The sequence below is a fragment of the Temnothorax longispinosus genome, chromosome 9 (assembly GCF_030848805.1).
Source record: "Temnothorax longispinosus isolate EJ_2023e chromosome 9, Tlon_JGU_v1, whole genome shotgun sequence".
In the NCBI taxonomy this organism is placed as follows: Eukaryota; Metazoa; Arthropoda; class Insecta; order Hymenoptera; family Formicidae; genus Temnothorax; species Temnothorax longispinosus.
Window position 1 is genome coordinate 14,653,580 of NC_092366.1, and position 17,570 is coordinate 14,671,149.

Below are 17,570 nucleotides of genomic sequence, written 5' to 3' on the forward strand. Positions count from 1 at the left end.
CGGGAAATTATAGGTTTGATCGTGTTGCTTGAAATTCCTAAAGGTGGAAGCACATAAAATTGCAGGAGCCTTGAGCAGAATACAGAAGCCATATGCGCATGCGCTATATCTTCAGATACCATAGCGCATGCGCATATGGCTTCTGCATTCTGCTCATGGCTTCTGCAATTTTATGTGCTTCCACCTTAAAGCTGAAATTTCATGCGAGCGAAGAAAAGCCAGCGTTTATCCCCCACTCCACCTCACTGTAAAGCCAGCGTAGAACAGCTAACGCTATCGCCCCTATCATTTTCATGGAGCGAAGAAAAGCTGGCGTATTACCCCCACTCCACGCAATGCAAAGTAGCATTTAAACGCTGAGCTAACGCTACTTAACCGACAAGAAAAAGAACTGTGTATAATAAAAATGGAATACTTCAATTATTATAGACAGTACATCGCGTACGTTGAATATTATAGACGTACAGTGGCAGCTGCAGTTGCAGCAGAGGTTGTAAGGAGACGACGCATAGCCGCTACAGCTGCAGCTATATATTTAATGAAAAAGAAAAGAAGATACGCGAAGAAAAGGTTTTAGGTAGCACCCATTTTTGAAAATCGTGATGTACATAGTTTTTCTTTGCGTCGGTCCCGAAGTTAATATTGAAGGACATACGTTTCCACAATTAATTATTTCGGATGACCGCAACACAGTTGGAAGAATTGTTAGGCATGGTTGGACCAAGATTGCAAAAGCAGGACGTCATTCGACAAAGTATCTCACCAGCTGAACGGTTGGCATTAACATTGAGGTTTGTTTTGCTTGATCCAATTTAATTTTTAATTTAGTGTTTTTTGTAGTGTATAAACGTAACAACGTTATACATTTTTTCTTAATGCGTGAATATTATGGTATATTATATATTAAATATTATAGATATCTTGCTTCCGGGGACTCCATGATATCGATGTCCTACCAATATCTTGTGGGAGTGACAACAGCGGGTAATATCATCCATGAAACCTGTAAAGCAATATGGGATGTTTTATGCCCTTTAGTTCTTTCGGGTCGACTGGAAGAAGGAGACTGGGTGGATATCGCCAATAATTTTAACGAAAGATGGAATTTCGTTCATTGCATTGGAGCCATTGATGGCAAGCACGTTACCATTCAAGTACGTAAAATCATTGTTGGTATACGATATAATTTAATAAGAAGTACAATTTGAAATAACAATTCTTACTTTTAGTGTCCCAAAAATGCTGGATCAGCGTTTTATAATTATAAACACAGTCACAGCATAGTTCTCATGGCTATCTGCGATGCAAATTATATAATACGTTTTGTGGATATCGGGGCATACGGACGACGAAGTGATGGTGGCGTCTTCAAAGAAAGTGCTATGGGGAAAGCATTCGAAGAAGGTAGAATGAATATTCCACAACCAGCAGCGCTTGGAGAAGGAGGACCAATTTTACCATACTGTCTTGTGGGAGATGAAGCCTTTCCTTTGAAGCCATACTTGCTTCGTCCGTATCCAGGTAGAGGACTGACACCAGAGCAAGAAATGTACAATTACCGTCTGAGTCGTGCGAGACGAATAATAGAAAACGTATTTGGTATACTCGCCAGTCAATGGAGAGTATACAGAAAACCAATTATCGCCAGTCCTGATAACGCAAAGTTAATGGTTCAAGCAACTATTTGTTTGCATAATTGGCTTCGCCGGCAGGACATTGATGAGAACGCATATGTGCCTTCGGGTTTGATCGATGTCGATGATCCGCGCACTGTCCAAATGGCTTCAGACCAGGGTCTTGGCGTGTCATCATGGAAGATGGATGCGCATTCAGAGACATCTCAAACTGTGGATCGATGGACAGTACCTTAAAGGTCTATCTAGACAAACTTGCATAGGTGCATAACCATACGCATAAAGAAACGGATTGGTCTATTTCCTTATGCACATGCATATGGACCAATCAATTCTCTTTATGCTTATGTTTATGGGCTTATGCAAGTTTGTGTGGATATAGCTTTAAGCGGGGAGCACACACTTCTGCACAACGCATAATACGTGGCCTTGGCACATAGAAAAACTTAAGCAGTAAAACTTTAAGCAGTAAGAAATCAACAGTATGGATTCGCTACCGCTTAGGGCCGTGCCTTAAGTTCTTGACTGTGATTAAAACGTAGGCGTAAGAAAATCGATCAATCCCAATCAAGTATTTCCCCCTACTGTGGTTACGGACAGCACAATACTTGATTGGGATTGGTCGATTTTCTTACGCTTACGTTTTACGTTCTTACGCGATTTTATGTGTGAAGGCCTTAAGGGCCGTGCCTTAAGTTCTTGACTGTGATTGGCTGATTTGCTTACTGGTTGAGTTTTACTGCTTAAGTTTTTCTATGTGCCAAGGCCTTAAGCATAAGAAAACTGATTGGTCTATTTCTTTATGCACATGTGTATGGACCAATCAATTTTCTTATGCTTACGCATTATGCGTTATGCAGAAGTGTGTGTTTCCCGCTTCATTGGTCCAGCGGTCTTATGCTATGCTTATGCAGCCTATGCAATTTTGTGTGCGATGGCCTTTAAAGTGCAAAAAGTGTAAATAACTAATTTTTGTCAAATGCGTTCCGAAACTCGTCAAGAAGATAGCGTTCTCAATTGGACATCGGCTGTGCATCTCTTTAGGTTTCGTTGTTTCATGCCTCGACTTTTTTAACGACCGAACCGGAAGTCACGTGTGCAAGATCATGCGAGACGTAACTTGGCTACCCGGCTTCCTGTCTGTACGCGTTCTTCTTCTCCTCTCCCCTCCTCGTTCTGCGTTTCGTTGAGCCCCATTGCTCGCCGATAGTCGTAACTTAAAAGATAAAAATATAAGTACAGAGAGAAGGATTGAGGACAATTGCGTACGGAAATAATGGCGGCAACAATGAGGTGTCTTATGAGGTTCAATGTGGGACTGACAAGCAATACCCTTCTGAGGAATAGCTTCCTGAACTGTACGTAATATTCGACTTAACCTCACATCATACCTGCTCGCGGCGACTCGGTCATTACTCGCGTTACACGTTAGTACGTGTACCGGTGTACGCGATCATAATTTTTAATTTTCAGTTAATACACACTTCAGGGAATATATCCAACATATATTACATATCCGAAAAGAATTTAGCAAAATTTCAAATATTTTTATAAAATCCTTTTGAACGTTTAAAATAGTGAGTTTTTTTTCTTTTACATATCTACACTTTTGATATATATACTTTTTATTTTGCAGCTTGCAGATTTTTGTATTCGGACCAAAGCTTGGGTCTGCAAGGCTATGAAAATGCACGATTAAACTTCCGCAATCAGTTTTTAAATGTGGAGAACACATTCCGCAGTAAGATGGAGGAAGTGTGCAACGCAGACTCGAGTATGATTTTCACTGAAGATCTGAAGTCCATGTTGCATCTAGCTCAAAAGAAACCCGAGGACATTGAACTGCTTGTCAAGATGCTGACGAAATTTAACAATCAAACCAAGGAGATGAGATTTGGTACTTTTATCTTCGGTCCCGTGGTGATGCGTACCTTCTATTATCTGGACGAACCAGATCTCGCATACACCGCTTTCAAGGATCCCAAGTTCGAGAATTTCTTTGATCAATTAGTCAGTTACCAGATTCTCTTATCTCTGTTATATAAGCATGGAAAGTACGCTCAAATGAGAGAGGTGTATGATATAATCAGGACCAGGCATATAGAGGCTGGATATGCCAGGAATTCTTTGATTTTAGTTATGGCTGCCTGTTACAAGGAGGTAATATTTTTGCGAGGGCTATTAAATTTTAATGAAAGACTCTTTACATTAATAATTTTAACATAATTTTTATTCTTAATGCTTCCAGAACACACCGGAGACGTTGGAGTATGGCTTAAAAGTCTGGAGAGAAATTGACGAAAAAGGATATATGATCATGCGTAGAGCCACCACATTTTTAGCAGCTCTAGCCATTAAGCAAAATTTGTCTCATATAGCTATAGAAATCTTAAGTTCGATAAAAGAAGCCCGATACATCCATATAAGATGTTTGAAAATTGTAGCTTACGCGGATTTGAAGAGATTCACCGAGATAGTGCCCATACTTAGAGCATCGTTGGAGCACGACAGGCCGAATTCTAAAAAAGAATGTTATTTTAGAGACGTGGTATGTATCCAGTTTAAATAAAGTCCTCATTTAACGATGTAACATATGCACACGTTACATTTTATTTGCATTACATCATCAGATTGAGAACCTGGAAGAAGCTATGGCAACGGAGAATATCCCTGAGGACTTTGAACTTTACAAGTTGATTACTTTATTGAAGAAGGATGATCACATTCTACCCGAGGTAAGTTCTGCCATGACAATCGTTCTTATATTTATCATTGATCATTATTACTAATTTATTGTGTCAATTGCAAAAATTTGTACTGTCATTTTATTTTTTACACTTATTTCTGTACAATCCAAAGAATTTCTACTTGCATGTGAAATCCTGACAAATTAAGCGTCATCTAGTACCTATTAGAATAGAAGAATGAATGACAATCATATTTTTGCAGACATTGGAAAACAGTATTTGCGCGGAAATAAAGGTGGATAGATCGAAAACAAGGAAATTTGGCACAATGGCAGAATCCAATTTTTCACAGCGACAGCAAAATTTTACGCGTAATAATAGTAGACCGGCATTGCGTGATCTTTTGTAAGTATGTTTATAGAAACATGTCCATACGGAAGTTGTAGAGCGTGTCTCGATATAACCGATGTGATTGGAGTTATCTGAGACAAATTTAAGATAAAACCATTGACTAAATATACGATTTGTTTCGACCGATGATGGACGAAATCATATTTGTTCTTATTAAATAATTAATCATTAATGCACCTTCTTCCACGCACCTTTCCATAAGTTCATACAGTTTACAGTAAGATTCAATAAGGAACTTATAAAATTACTCTAGTTAATTTAGATTTATTATACTTTTTACCGTTCAGTACCAAAGAAGTCAAATTAACGTTGTCATGTAAAATTCCTAACGCGGCAGTCGCTAAGAAACCAGCCATAATATGCAGTTTTATTTGTATACATTGGAATAGCAGGGTCTTGACAGCATCTGCCCCTTGGAAGATGTAAGCGATCGCGGCACACAAGATATTCGCTTTTACAATTTAACCATAATAAAACTGTCTGATCCATAGAAACTGCGAAATTTTGTTAACTTAGAGATTATCAAGTTCTCTCTCATTATGAAATAACCATCGTGACATATTTTCAGAGGTTTGAAATTGCGATTTCATTACTGATATTAGCGACAATATCCACTGATTATTAATTGGAGCGCAATCCTTATTTCTGTAAACAAAATACATATGACAACTCAGTAGTTGAAAACAGACAAGATTAATATATCATTTCCATAGTACCAACCTGGATAAAAGAGCTGCAACGAAATTAGCCCAGCTCTCAACATTGCTGGGATATGTAAATATATTTTTCTGAGCTTGTCGAAGACCCTCTTTCGTGCCGAAGTGACTGTACGCTGATGCGCAAGCTACATATACGATATCGGTCATAGACGTATTTCTGCTTAGCGTCAACGCCGTTAGAGCACATTTACGGAAAATATTCAGATCTTCGTCCAACAATAAAACTCGAACAAGGCGTACCCAATATCTAACATCGTCTACAATACATATTCATTGTAAAGGATAAGCTTTAAAGCTTGTAGGCGTCTATCATTTAATGATATATGATAACATTAATATTACTCACTAGGATGCCTGAAAATAGCTTTGGTGAGTATTCGTGTAGCTTGAGTGAGATTTCCCTGAATAACTTGATGGTATGCTGACAGTATGACGACGTGATACCCATACTCGTGATGATTTTCATATGATTTCAATTCGTTCAGTACCAAAGAAGTCAAATTAACGTCGTCATGTAAAATTCCTAACGCGGCAGTCGCTAAGAAACCAGCCACAATAGGCGGTTTTATTTGTATACATTGGAATAGCAGGGTCTTGACAGCATCTGCCCCTTGGAACATGTAAGCGATCGTGGCCATCGCGCACAAGATATTCGCTTTATCTGCACTAGTGTCTGCTAGCCAATGTAAAGCTGCTTCATATGTATCGTACGATTCTTCGTACTGCTTGGCTAAATACATACAAGACATTTTCTTAATTTATTAAAGTTATACGTTTAGCTGTACATAAATTTAAGTATATAATTTTTTTTTTATTTCCATGACTTCATGTGAGAGTATTTGAATCATAGTTGACAGATCTCAATGGGTTTTATCTCAGTTTTAAAAGAAATTGATTAGAGAATCGAAAATTGTATAAGTAAAGGAGCATGAAATGAATGGTAACCCCGTCTTGGGAACTTATGATAAAAATAATTTCTAATATTTCTATACCTTTGAATAAGGATAATGCAAGATGGCACTGAGAATTGAAATTTGCGCATTTCACTTGGTTGCACAATCCTACCGCTTCTTCGTACTTTCCGGTTTGAATCAGGATGCGTGCCAAGTTTATGGATATCATATCTCTTTCTTCATCCTCGCTCAGTTTTAAAGCCATGGCAAATTGTTTAGCCGCCGTGTTGTATAATTTCAGCCGTTCCAATAATAAGCCATGGGTATTCAGGGCATAAACATCATACGGCTCGCGTTCTAAAAAAAATATCGAAAATTTGCCTTAAAGTACTGAAGAGAGTATCACATCATGCTGATAACATTATCTGCTAACCTAAATACCAAGTGAGAACGTCAGATGCTGCAGGTATCGCGTGCATGTTCTCGATAAAATAAATCAACAGTGGATCTTTCTTCATTGCGGGACTCAGGAGAGTGGTAAGCACCCAATGAGCATAGCCTAAAGCCGCTTGATTGTGATAACCCAGTTGCGTCGAATGCCGAAACAGATCCATCGCTTCCTTCCTCAGGATCTTTTCCGCGATTAATCCTTGTCCGACCCAGCTATTCACGTAACTAGGATCCGCACGTTGCGCTCGAGAAAATGCTTCATTCGCTTTATAGATATCTCCTAAATGTTGCAACAAACAATTGTCACAAAAAATGCGTATATTTTAATAAAAGTTAAAAAAGTGATTATCTTTAGAATACCTAGATACAAGTATAATGTTCCCAAATTGCTCCAAGCTGTTGCATTGTTTGACTCTCTTTCGATCGCCATAACGTAACAATGCTGAGCCAGAGCATAATTTTTTACATACACTGACATACAAATAACACCCAGAATATTCCAATGTAGCCACGATTGCGGGCAGAGTTTAATGGAACGTTTTGCAGCTTCATAGCACTTAGTCGCCACATCGCTCTTGTTTACTGTAGTAGCGCGATTTAGTTGCATCAAATAACAGCAGGTTAAATCATGCCATAACGATGCAGAATTTTGCATGGATATTATCCGGCTAAAATACCTGAAAATAAGACGATTTGACGATAAAGTGAGATTTTATACAACGTAAAAATGATACAAAATATTAATGAAATCTCATGATAATATTCATAAGCATTTAATACATGCAATCTGTTGTATATTAATAATTGCGTTTAATTAATATTATTCTTGTCTTTTAAATATGGTCATATTATAAAATAATTTAAGAATATATCGTTTTTTTACCCTATTGACAACATGAGTATCTCGTCTCCTTTAATATTCACATATTTTTCAGTACTGTCGCAATTCATCATCGCCAAAGAGAAAGCCTTTTGCTTAATCCTTAAATAGCAATACTTTTCTGGCAGAGTGACTATTCTATAGCATACATCTCCCAGCAATTTGTAATTGCAAAGTAGATCATTACGTATCATAATAACATCTACCAAACTGTCTGCTGCTTGTTGTAGATTTTCCCTCGCACGACATAGAAATTGTTTCGCTATATTTTCCTTTGCCAAACCTATACACGCTTGTGCTAGACCCTTCAATGCAAGAATGTGCCGTTCATCGTTCTGCAATATACTCTCGAAGGCTTCTTTGGCTTCTTTATGTTGACCAATGAGCTAGGGAACAGATTTTACACGAATATTACATTTATCTACATTGTCTACAGTCATCTACATTTTCATAAATTTTATTTACTAGTTTGATATTTGCTAGTTGTATCATGGGATACAAGGATCCTGGGCTCAACTGTAGCGCACGTTGATACGATTTCAGTGCCGATGTGTGAGCACCGCGTGCTAAGTACGCATCCGCCAGAGATTCCCAGCTGTGACTGTACAAAGTGCAAACTTATGAGACAAGGAATATCATAGCGCTCTGTAACACAACAGTAGCGAGTTATATTATACTTGTCATTAGGATCGGCTCTGATCACATGCTGTAATGCCGTAATAGCTTGCCCCGCGTCACCTTCATCCAAGTAATGCAAACCCAGTTGGAGCCAAGCCCATCTCGGTCCAGTACCTTGCTTAGTTACTCTGTGTAACAGTCGGATATTGGCAGCCTGAACAACGATATAATATAATATAAATATAATATTAGTATTGGTCGGAATAGTCATCACGTATAAATTTGTGTTTTAAAAGAAAATAAAAGACATGTTCGTATGATGCTTACGGTATCCTTGAGAAGACGATAAGCTGTGCTCAATCCAATACCAGCTTCCTCGGAATTCGGATTGATTTGCAACGCGGTGTGATAACATTTCCTTGAACGTTCTATGTCGTTACTATGTTCACGGTAATAACGTCCTAAGTAAAGCATGCATTCCCAATTATTGCGATCCGCTTGTACACCATTTAAGAATGCCACCAGACTGCTGTTGTAGTCTTCCATATCCCAATATATTTTACCAAACAGCAACCAAGCTTCAGAATTTTCTAAAGCTAGCTCGAGAATGTTTATAGCTTCCTGATACTGTTTGTGCTCTTTTAGATGCAACGCTTTGAGAACAAAAGCTTGGAGCTTAGTTTTGTCCTGAGATTCCAAGTTATTTATTATAGCAGTAACATCTGGTTCATCTAGTAATATATTTATGCGTGCATGTATCACTCGCAATTGTATGGAAGACTCAATGCTTAACAGCTGAAAATAGAAATTTATTATACATTAATAAATATCGAGAAAGGATTTAACGTTTGTGTTAAATAATACTCACCTCTTCGCACATCTGACGTGCTTCCACCAATTTTTCTTTGTCGCTACTTCTGCTTATCGCTTCAAGCAACTTCAACTCGATTCCCTGTTGAAATTTATCCTTTAAACAGGGTTTTATCAATTGTAGCGCTTTTCTAGAAGCATTCTCAGTTTCTTCCCAGCAGTAGAGGTCATAATGTATTTGGCTTAACATCAACCAAGCATAAAACGATTGCGCATTTAACAAGACTACTTTTTTCAAGCAATCGCGTGAATCGATTAACTCATCCTTTCTTTTCAAATATGCTGCTTTCGCGATGAGCGCAACATCGGAATTTGTACTCAGCTTGAAAAGCTGCTCATAAAACTGAGTTATGTCGATCTCAAGTTCATTTTCAGACAGTGCAGCGTTTTCGTAATAGATACGGCACAACCATTCTATCGTATAAAGAAACTAATTGTATAGTGTGAGAGTATAATACATAAATTTTGGTAAAAATTGAAAGATAATTCACCTAAAGGACAAGCATCCTGTGAAAATTGAATATGCATGTCTTGAGCGGCTGCTAACAACACTGTAAATTTATTTAAATCATACAGCATTTTTAAATATTTCCTGTAATACTCTTGTCTATTCATTAGCTCTACGTCTTTTATTACAGACGCCAACACATTTTCATAAAGCTCCTGATGCTCGTTTATTCTATCATTAGGGTACTCCGATAAAACCCATACCAGGGTCTTATCGATCAGACTGATCTTCTCTTTGGTAGAAACCTCTCGTAACGTGCTCAATGTGTTCAACGCTTCGGACAAGACATCATCATTCTTGATGCGCAAGATAATTTCGGAGATTTTATTCACGAAATGCGTGAACTTAGGAGAGTCGCTAAAACACAAATGGTTTATCTTTTTCTCTAATTTTTATATAGTTTAAAATGATCCAAGAATTATGATATCCTACCTATCTAACTGCAACAGTTTGCAATAGGCTAGAGCCAACTTTTTCCAGTTGTCGTGATCCTGTGGAGCCTTCTCATAATGTGCCGCTAATCCTTGCCAGGCCAACGGATTATTCGGTTGCACCTCCACGGCCTTTTGAAGGACCAAGGACACCTGCGATTTAAATTCCTCCACCTCTTGCATGGAACGTGCTAACAGAACCAACGCCGCATAATTGCTCTTGTCCTTCTTCAAAACCTTCTTGCATTTCTTCATAACTTCCAGATATTCGTTTTGCTTGAAGGACTCGCGGGCCTCCTTCAACAAGATCTTTATGTCATCCGACATTTTGCTCTTTAATGAAATAAACAAAACGAACGTTGAAATAGATTAGATTTTAGAAATCTCTCGCCCTCGACATTTCACAATTCAAACCCATCACAGTGTGATCTTTTTTTTTTGAGGTTATAAACTCTGGTTGGAGTTAATTGGCCGCGTTGAGCAGACACAACTGTTGCGTTCGTTTTATCAACACTCTGCGTTGATTGGTTGGTTCTAAAAGTAAGAGCCAATCACGTTTGACTGCTACTGAGCGGCTTGGTCTGCTGAAGGCGCCCATTGACGGCATTGACGCCTTCAGCCCCACCTTTAGGCTATATAGCGTAGTAATCAGTACAGAGACTAATAACGCAGCGAAGGCGTGATACGGCGCAGGCGCGAGTGTGCCGGGTGCGTGCGGCTCGGCGCTCGGAGAGCGGGGGCCGCGGGGGGCATTCGTCGATCGTCCGTCAGTTCGTCGTCATTGATAGTCGTGTTCAATTACTACTTTCTTGCGAGACGATTCGTTTGATTGAGTTGAAAATTGATACGTGATTGTAATCGGTACGATATTCGAGTTACTGTACAAAAAACCGAGAGTTGTCAGTATTGTCGAGCGAGGCTGTTGCGGTACCGCTGAGAGGAACCATACCCAAAAACCCAGGTCCGAGCTACGTAAAAGGAAGAACGATCGTCGCCATTACGACGTCGTCACACGAACAAAGGACGAGACCGCCATTGTGGAATAGGCGAATGCCCTTTCGGGCTTGGTCAATGCGACCATCTTTTTACGTATTATATTCAATATACGAGGAAGGCCTCAGCTTGCAGGTAACTTCCTTCGATCTCTGTTAAATCATCGACCATCAGAGGGCGCTAGATAGTCGTCCAGCGTAAGATGATGGACTTATGCTAAGACTCCATAGACGCGGAAACGCCGTGCGGCAGAGTGCGTTGACCAATCACAAATTTTGATTTTGCCGCAGGCGACTTGCGGCAGCCTTCTGATTGGTCAACGCACTCTACCGCACGGCGTTTCCGCGTCTATGGAGTCTTAGCATTATGGTCCTTTCATAGTTTCGATTCTTGGTTTCAGATTTCGCGAGAGAACGATGCGAGGAATACCTCCTCAACAGAAGAGAGAGATGTCTTCAATCTAAAAGGACTGTAAGCATCGCGGGCCCTCGTTAGCATGGTAGAAAACTAAGCTCAGTATAATTCCTTCTCGTTAATTTTCTTATGGTTGCAACCTGCGTGGATAATCATTTATCTTTTCTGTAAATAATTTAAAAGTAAGTACATTGTCGAGATAGATTACCAAAAGGGAAACGTGATTCCGATATTCACGTTAATACTGCGTTATACTTGCGTCTATTGTGGTTCAATCCCGTTAATTTTAACATTTCTTGCGTTATTAAGATAAAACGTACTATCTGCGTATGATTAATTATTACTTAATTGAATTCCGGATCTGTAATTCCGGATTTGTAATTCCGGATACAAAGATTGAAGTAGAAATCAATTCTGAGATCTGAATACTGTTACTATTGCATTTGATGTCCGGATGAAAGAAACGACACATCGAGTTTCGCGAAAGTTTGTTCAGAGTTAAGTGAAAAGCATTCCGCTAGAATCATTTTGAGTTTGATATCAATAGATATCTACAATCAATACAATGGATTCGTTAATTGATCATATCAATCAACAACTCGGGTTGAGTAATTTCATAGGTAACGTTTATGATAATTTTATCAAAAAAGGGTCCTCAGGAATTACGAAACAAAGAATAGATAATTACCTTTCCTCCTTAGATGAAAATTGGAAGAGGTTCAGTTTAAATCATGACGCCATTCTACTGGCAATTGCTAAACTTACAAGTGAAGACAGGCAGTTAATTCGAACGCACTCGTATTTTACGGATCAATTATTTTCTGCGACTCACATGGATTACGTAGCAGCAGTTGAACAGATTAAGTCTAGTATCAGTACAGACCAGCAAAATTTGGCAGGGTTTTTGTCTGCACCATCTCGATCTCAGGATATTCATATATCCAACGTTTTTCAATATCAGGATCCGCGTTTCCCTCGAATTAACATTCCGACGTTCGATAGTACTCCGTCAAAAGGGCTCAATTTTAGAGACTTGCCATTTTACGACAATCCTAGACTTCAAGTTAACACGGCATTACAATCTTTATTTAATCTAAAATCAATGAAAAAGGAATCGGCTAGCGAGCTAGAACATTTATACACTGCTGTTCTTCAAATCTATAGAACATTAGAAACGTTACAACGACCAGTGGAAACATGGGATGATCCTCTCGTATTCATGACGGTACAAAAGTTAGACTCAGAATCGGTTAAAGCTTGGGAGAATAAACTAGGGTCATCAAAGATCCCTCCCTCGTGGCAAGAGCTTAACGAATTTCTTATTACTCGTCTTTTCTCCCTTCAGGCGTATGAAAAATCTCGAATAGGACAGATTGCATTGAAACCTCAGATGGCTACGGCCAAAACTCATTACCAAGGAACGTCTAACGATAAGGCCTCGTCTAACACATCGTCTAACACTTGTCCAATTTGTAAAGTAAAACATTACGTTATGAAATGTCCTAAGTATATCGATGAAACTATTGCTCAAAAGTTGGCACTCATAGCCAAACACAAATTATGTTTCAATTGTTTAGGGAGTCACAAAGTATCGAATTGTAGAATAACTAAGCGTTGTCAAAAATGTGGTAAGAAGCACCACACAACAATACACAAAGCAGAAACTTCTTCTAGCACTAAAGATACAAAATCAGAGCCTCAACAACAGTCTAGCCTTACCGAGTCAGGACTAATTTATATAAAATTAGAGCCTCAAGAACAGTCCAGCCTTACCGAGTCAGGACAAAGCTAACTTGTTGTCTTCCAATATCGATACTAGCTGCAGGAAGAAGGAAAGTAATTACTTTTAGCAATTCCCACTAAGTAAAAAGGACGATATTTAAACGAATTTCATGGAGGAGGAATTCAGAGGTTGACATTTGTATGTTACAGTAAAGGCGTACAATTCAATAATTGTGTGCGAGAGTGCGCGGATATTTAAACGAATTTCACGGATTCTGTAAAGGAAGGCGTGATACGGCGCATGCACGAGTGTGCCGGTACGTGCGTGCAGCTTAATTTTGACATTTCTTGCGTTATTAAGATAAAACGTATTATCTGCGTATGATTAATTATTACTTAATTGAATTCTCTCTTTATCTTTAACTGAGTTCGATTATAAACCGCTATATTACTTATTGGATAATTTGCTTTATTGCTTGAATTAATGTGTCAATTAATATTGAAAAGTGCGTTATATACGATTTGTAGAAACACTCAGAACAGGCTGTCTTAGCGTAATCCTTTGTCTCTTTTAGAAGATGGTTATTGCTCTTTCGAGTATATGTATAATTTTATATTATTTAATCACTTCATCTGGAAGGATTATTTCCTGATTACTAGCTAATTGACGCATTACTTCATTTATGATTATTTTTTGTATATTCATTGATATTTATTCGTACTAATATGCTTTGAAAATGTGTTTAACATGAACGATCCTTTTTCTGAGATAGATTAATTCTGGAATACACTTGACTACGTCAACATTTTCGAGAAATGAGCATACTTGATATCTACTTTCTTTAGAGTAGTTTTATCATTTGATACAAGATTACAATATTGAATTCTGCACAAGAAAGGATTATTCTCTAATGATTATTTTTTTTCATTGTATTTTATGCAGCGTTGATTATTTTGTACAATACCTTATTATGCCACTTATGTATCGACTATGAGACAATCCTAGTTTGGAATAAGAGTTATATTCATATAATAAAAGTTAAATTCAGAATACACAATCTCTTTACATTCGAATTCACGAGTAGTGTGTAGTTTCCCTACTTAAATCTAGAGGCCAGGCTTATGCGTAAGCTTGTACTTAACAAAAAGCAAATAAATAATTCAGAGGTTGACATTTGTATGTTACAGTAAAGGCGTACAATTCAATAATTGTGTGCGAGAGTGCGCGGATACGCGATTGATGATAGCGCGAGAAGGACAAGCACGAGGAAAAGCAGTTTACAAAAAATCAAAAGAATAAGTTCACAAAAATCCGTATATTACAAAGCCAAATAAATTTTATCTATACAATATGTACAGAGTTCGCGTGTTTCCAGCAAAGGAATAAGCCGTAAAAGATAGCGCGCACAGAAGCGAGTACGGCGTGCAAGAAGCAGCGAAAAGCGTGTTCGCGAAGCGAGATAGCGAAGTTAAATTCGTATTCGAGCGAAAGTTAGTTCTAGGCGGTGTACTAAAGCGGTTTGAATTATACTTGTGGGTGAACTGCGAGCGAGAGAGCTTCTCCGTCGAAGCACGCTCTTTTATAAAGGAGCTTTCTCTCGGCTGTCACCAATTAATTTGAAGCGCCGGAAGTGACTTCAGGTCGTCACGTGCGATTGGCGGCCAAGGTGCCCGACACGCATTTATTCGCACCTGACATGCGCGAGGCGCGGATTGTGACGAGCGATTGGCAATCGGCTGCTTACGTCACCGCAACGTGCCGACTCGAGACGAAATAATTTGACATGTCGGCCGGCCGGAATGACGGATTCGTAATTTCCAGATTTTTCATAAAATAAGTTACATAGATTCGTGAATTTTTTTTATATACTCTTTATATAATAATGCAGCCAGCTAAAGAGCCCGATTTTGGATTTTTGCTCTTAAAAATGTATAATAATTAAATATGCCATGGACTCGCAGCTAACCCAACCCGACAGAGGTCTCCACCGTGACTCATGCCGACCCTTAAGCGGAGAGCACACACTTCTGCATAACGCATAATGCGTAAGCATAAGAAAATTGATTGGTTTATTTTCTTATGCACATGTGTATGGACCAATCAATTTTCTTATGCTTACGCATTATGCGTTATGCAGAGGTGTGTGCTCCCCGCTTTAACTTCAAAACGTCTAAGTGCCCATCTACAATAGGTGTTTTAAGCCCTAAACCTTAAGAAATTGTTCAATCACAATTGAATTTGAGAAGAATAATTGACTGTGATTGGCCAATTTCTTAGGGCTTAAAGCTTAAAACACCTATTGTAGATGGGCACTAAGGGCTGCTAAGGGCCACTATGGCTGGGTTCGTCTTGACGCTTTCAGCGCTGTAAGCATCATTCTATCTTTGTTGCACATCGAACATCAAACGAAGATAGAGCGATGCTTTCAGCGCTGAAAGCGTCAAGACGAACGCAGCCTATGTCCACTATTTGCCACGTATTCCAATTGAGAAGCAGGGCACACACACTTTTCGTAGAACGTAACAGTAAGGTTTCGACCAACCGCGTTGCTCAATTCTTACTTCTACGGTTAGTCCCGGTCTACAATAGGTATTTTAAGCCCTAAGCCTAAGTGCTGGTCTATAACCTTGCTTTAGAGGGTATTTAAGCTCTAAGCCGTAAGAAATTGACCAATCACAGTCGAGTATTTTCCTCATATTCCACTGTGATTGGTCAGTTTCTTACGGCTTAAAGGTTAAATACTTTTTAAAGCAAGGTTGTAGACCAGCACTTAAGAAATTGTTTAATCACAGTTGAATTTGAGGAGAATAATTGACTGTGATTGGACAATTTCTTAGGGCTTAGGGCTTAAAACCTATTGTAGACGGGCACTTATGGCTCTCGCACATTGGACGCGATAAACGATGAGCGATAACCAATGAGAGCTCTGCTTTTTCTAGATGTCACTGGAAAAGCAGAGCTCTTATTGGCTATCGCTCATCGCTCATCGTTTATCGCGTCCAGTGTGCGAGGGACATTAGAGCCCGCAGGGTCTACAATGCGAGTCGCAAGCCATAAATCGCAAGAAATTGACTAATCACAGTCGAATTTGAGAAAAACAATTGACTCTGATTGGTCAGTTTCTTACGACCTACGACCCACGACTGGCATTGTAGACCTCGTCCTAAATATCCTTTAAACCAAGGTTGTAGACCAGCACTATTGTAGAACCGGTTTTAGTAAGTGCCCATCTACGATAGGTGGTTTAAGCCCTAAGCCTTAAGCCCGATGTCCACGATGCAAGAACTGTGTCCAAGTTTCGATTTAAGCCAATCAACTTGCAGCTCTTACAGAAAAGTAGCAGTTTCATTGGCTTAAACCGAAACTTGGACCCAGTTCTTGCATCGTGGACACCGGGCTTTAAGAAATTGTTCAATCACAGTTGAATTTGAGGAGAATAATTAACTGTTATTGGTCAATTTCTTAGGGCTTAGGGCTTAAAACACCTATTGTAGACGGGCATTAAAAAGAACAAGGGGGCTTATTACGGTTCTTGAGGGCCGGTATCACAGTCTCCGATTAACGTGATCCTCCGATTAAACTCACTCTGCATCTCTTTCTAACTGTCCCCCTAGAAAGAGACGAAGAGTGAGTTTAACCGGAGGATCACGTTAATCGGAGACTGTGATACCGGCCCTGAAACGAGGTAAAAGTTACAAAATTAAGTGAGGAAATTTACTAGGGTATCTATGATTTTATTAGTCGAAATCTAGTAAATCTATTCACTTTTGTAATTTTCACCTTGTTTCTCAAGAACCGTAATCGACTCCCAGGGGATCGATTGTGTATCTTGAAATGAGGTGAATATTACAAAAGTGAGGAAATTCACTAGCGTATTTACGATTTTATTTGTCGAAATCTAGTAAAATCTGTTCAATTTTGTAATTTTCATCTTGTTTCTCTCAAGATACACAATCGACCCCCCTATTGGGCGCGTTCAGCAAACCAAGCCGCTCAATAGCAGTCAAACGTGATTGGCTCTTACTTTTAGAACCAACCAATCAACGCAGAGTGTTGATAAGACAAACTCAACAGTTGTATTTGCTGAACGCGGCCATTGAAAAAATGAAAGTGAACAAAAAATGGCGGGTCATCGGAGAGTAAAGCCCCTTGCACAATGCCAGGCAACAGGCAATAGGAACAGGGAATAGAAATCAGAAATCATGTATAAATGCAGAATAAACAGTGACACAGGCAATAGACACAGAGTTTCCGTCACGTTGGAAATTCTGTGCCTATTGCCTATTGCCAACCAATCATAGCATTTGAATTTTTTAGGTTGTAATTAACGATTTTTTGG

The 17,570-nt window shown here is 39.0% G+C and overlaps 4 protein-coding genes across 6 annotated transcripts; 3 read left to right on the plus strand and 1 right to left on the minus strand.

Moving 5' to 3' along the window:
• The first annotated feature begins 647 nt into the window (after nucleotides 1–647).
• Nucleotides 648–1,871, plus strand: LOC139818537 (uncharacterized). Its single transcript, XM_071787265.1, has 3 exons — nucleotides 648–791; nucleotides 917–1,154; nucleotides 1,230–1,871. Exons 1-3 carry the CDS (start codon nucleotides 679–681, stop codon nucleotides 1,869–1,871), a joined length of 993 nt encoding a protein of 330 aa, XP_071643366.1. The 5' UTR covers nucleotides 648–678.
• A 917-nt stretch (nucleotides 1,872–2,788) lies between these two features.
• On the plus strand, nucleotides 2,789–4,870 carry LOC139819212 (pentatricopeptide repeat-containing protein 2, mitochondrial). Its single transcript, XM_071788411.1, has 5 exons — nucleotides 2,789–2,992; nucleotides 3,271–3,794; nucleotides 3,883–4,182; nucleotides 4,265–4,369; nucleotides 4,584–4,870. Exons 1-5 carry the CDS (start codon nucleotides 2,911–2,913, stop codon nucleotides 4,728–4,730), a joined length of 1,158 nt encoding a protein of 385 aa, XP_071644512.1. The 5' UTR covers nucleotides 2,789–2,910; the 3' UTR covers nucleotides 4,731–4,870.
• On the minus strand, nucleotides 3,847–10,666 carry LOC139819210 (superkiller complex protein 3). Its single transcript, XM_071788406.1, has 13 exons — nucleotides 10,103–10,666; nucleotides 9,654–10,027; nucleotides 9,161–9,576; nucleotides 8,620–9,087; nucleotides 8,352–8,506; nucleotides 8,140–8,275; nucleotides 7,678–8,060; nucleotides 7,155–7,471; nucleotides 6,778–7,074; nucleotides 6,444–6,701; nucleotides 5,798–6,181; nucleotides 5,453–5,708; nucleotides 3,847–5,377 (listed from the first exon to the last, which is right to left on the minus strand). Exons 1-13 carry the CDS (start codon nucleotides 10,426–10,428, stop codon nucleotides 5,245–5,247), a joined length of 3,903 nt encoding a protein of 1,300 aa, XP_071644507.1. The 5' UTR covers nucleotides 10,429–10,666; the 3' UTR covers nucleotides 3,847–5,244.
• A 132-nt stretch (nucleotides 10,667–10,798) lies between these two features.
• LOC139819211 (uncharacterized) lies at nucleotides 10,799–14,288 on the plus strand. 3 transcript variants are annotated; one of them, XM_071788409.1, is made up of 3 exons: nucleotides 10,799–11,229; nucleotides 11,495–13,344; nucleotides 13,441–14,288. In XM_071788409.1, the coding sequence occupies exon 2, from the start codon at nucleotides 12,074–12,076 to the stop codon at nucleotides 13,298–13,300; it is 1,227 nt and encodes a 408-aa protein (XP_071644510.1). In that variant the 5' UTR covers nucleotides 10,799–11,229; nucleotides 11,495–12,073; the 3' UTR covers nucleotides 13,301–13,344; nucleotides 13,441–14,288. The 3 variants fall into 3 exon arrangements, with proteins under 3 accessions (XP_071644510.1, XP_071644509.1, XP_071644508.1); XM_071788408.1 differs by having other exon boundaries at nucleotides 10,801–11,229; nucleotides 11,476–14,288; XM_071788407.1 differs by having other exon boundaries at nucleotides 10,801–11,229; nucleotides 11,495–14,288.
• Nucleotides 14,289–17,570: the final 3,282 nt, after the last annotated feature.

Coding starts and splice junctions, on each gene's coding strand:
- LOC139818537 (XM_071787265.1), top strand. CDS start 679: ATGACCGCAACACAGTTGGAAGAATTGTTAGGCATGGTTGGACCAAGA. Junction 792..916: donor CGGTTGGCATTAACATTGAG/GTTTGTTTTGCT, acceptor TAAATATTATAG/ATATCTTGCTTCCGGGGACT. Junction 1,155..1,229: donor GCAAGCACGTTACCATTCAA/GTACGTAAAATC, acceptor TCTTACTTTTAG/TGTCCCAAAAATGCTGGATC.
- LOC139819212 (XM_071788411.1), top strand. CDS start 2,911: ATGGCGGCAACAATGAGGTGTCTTATGAGGTTCAATGTGGGACTGACA. Junction 4,183..4,264: donor AATGTTATTTTAGAGACGTG/GTATGTATCCAG, acceptor TTACATCATCAG/ATTGAGAACCTGGAAGAAGC. Junction 4,370..4,583: donor ATGATCACATTCTACCCGAG/GTAAGTTCTGCC, acceptor ATATTTTTGCAG/ACATTGGAAAACAGTATTTG.
- LOC139819210 (XM_071788406.1), bottom strand. CDS start 10,428: ATGTCGGATGACATAAAGATCTTGTTGAAGGAGGCCCGCGAGTCCTTC. Junction 8,061..8,139: donor AACTAGCAAATATCAAACTA/GTAAATAAAATT, acceptor TCTGTTCCCTAG/CTCATTGGTCAACATAAAGA. Junction 6,182..6,443: donor TGCATTATCCTTATTCAAAG/GTATAGAAATAT, acceptor GTATGTATTTAG/CCAAGCAGTACGAAGAATCG.
- LOC139819211 (XM_071788409.1), top strand. CDS start 12,074: ATGGATTCGTTAATTGATCATATCAATCAACAACTCGGGTTGAGTAAT.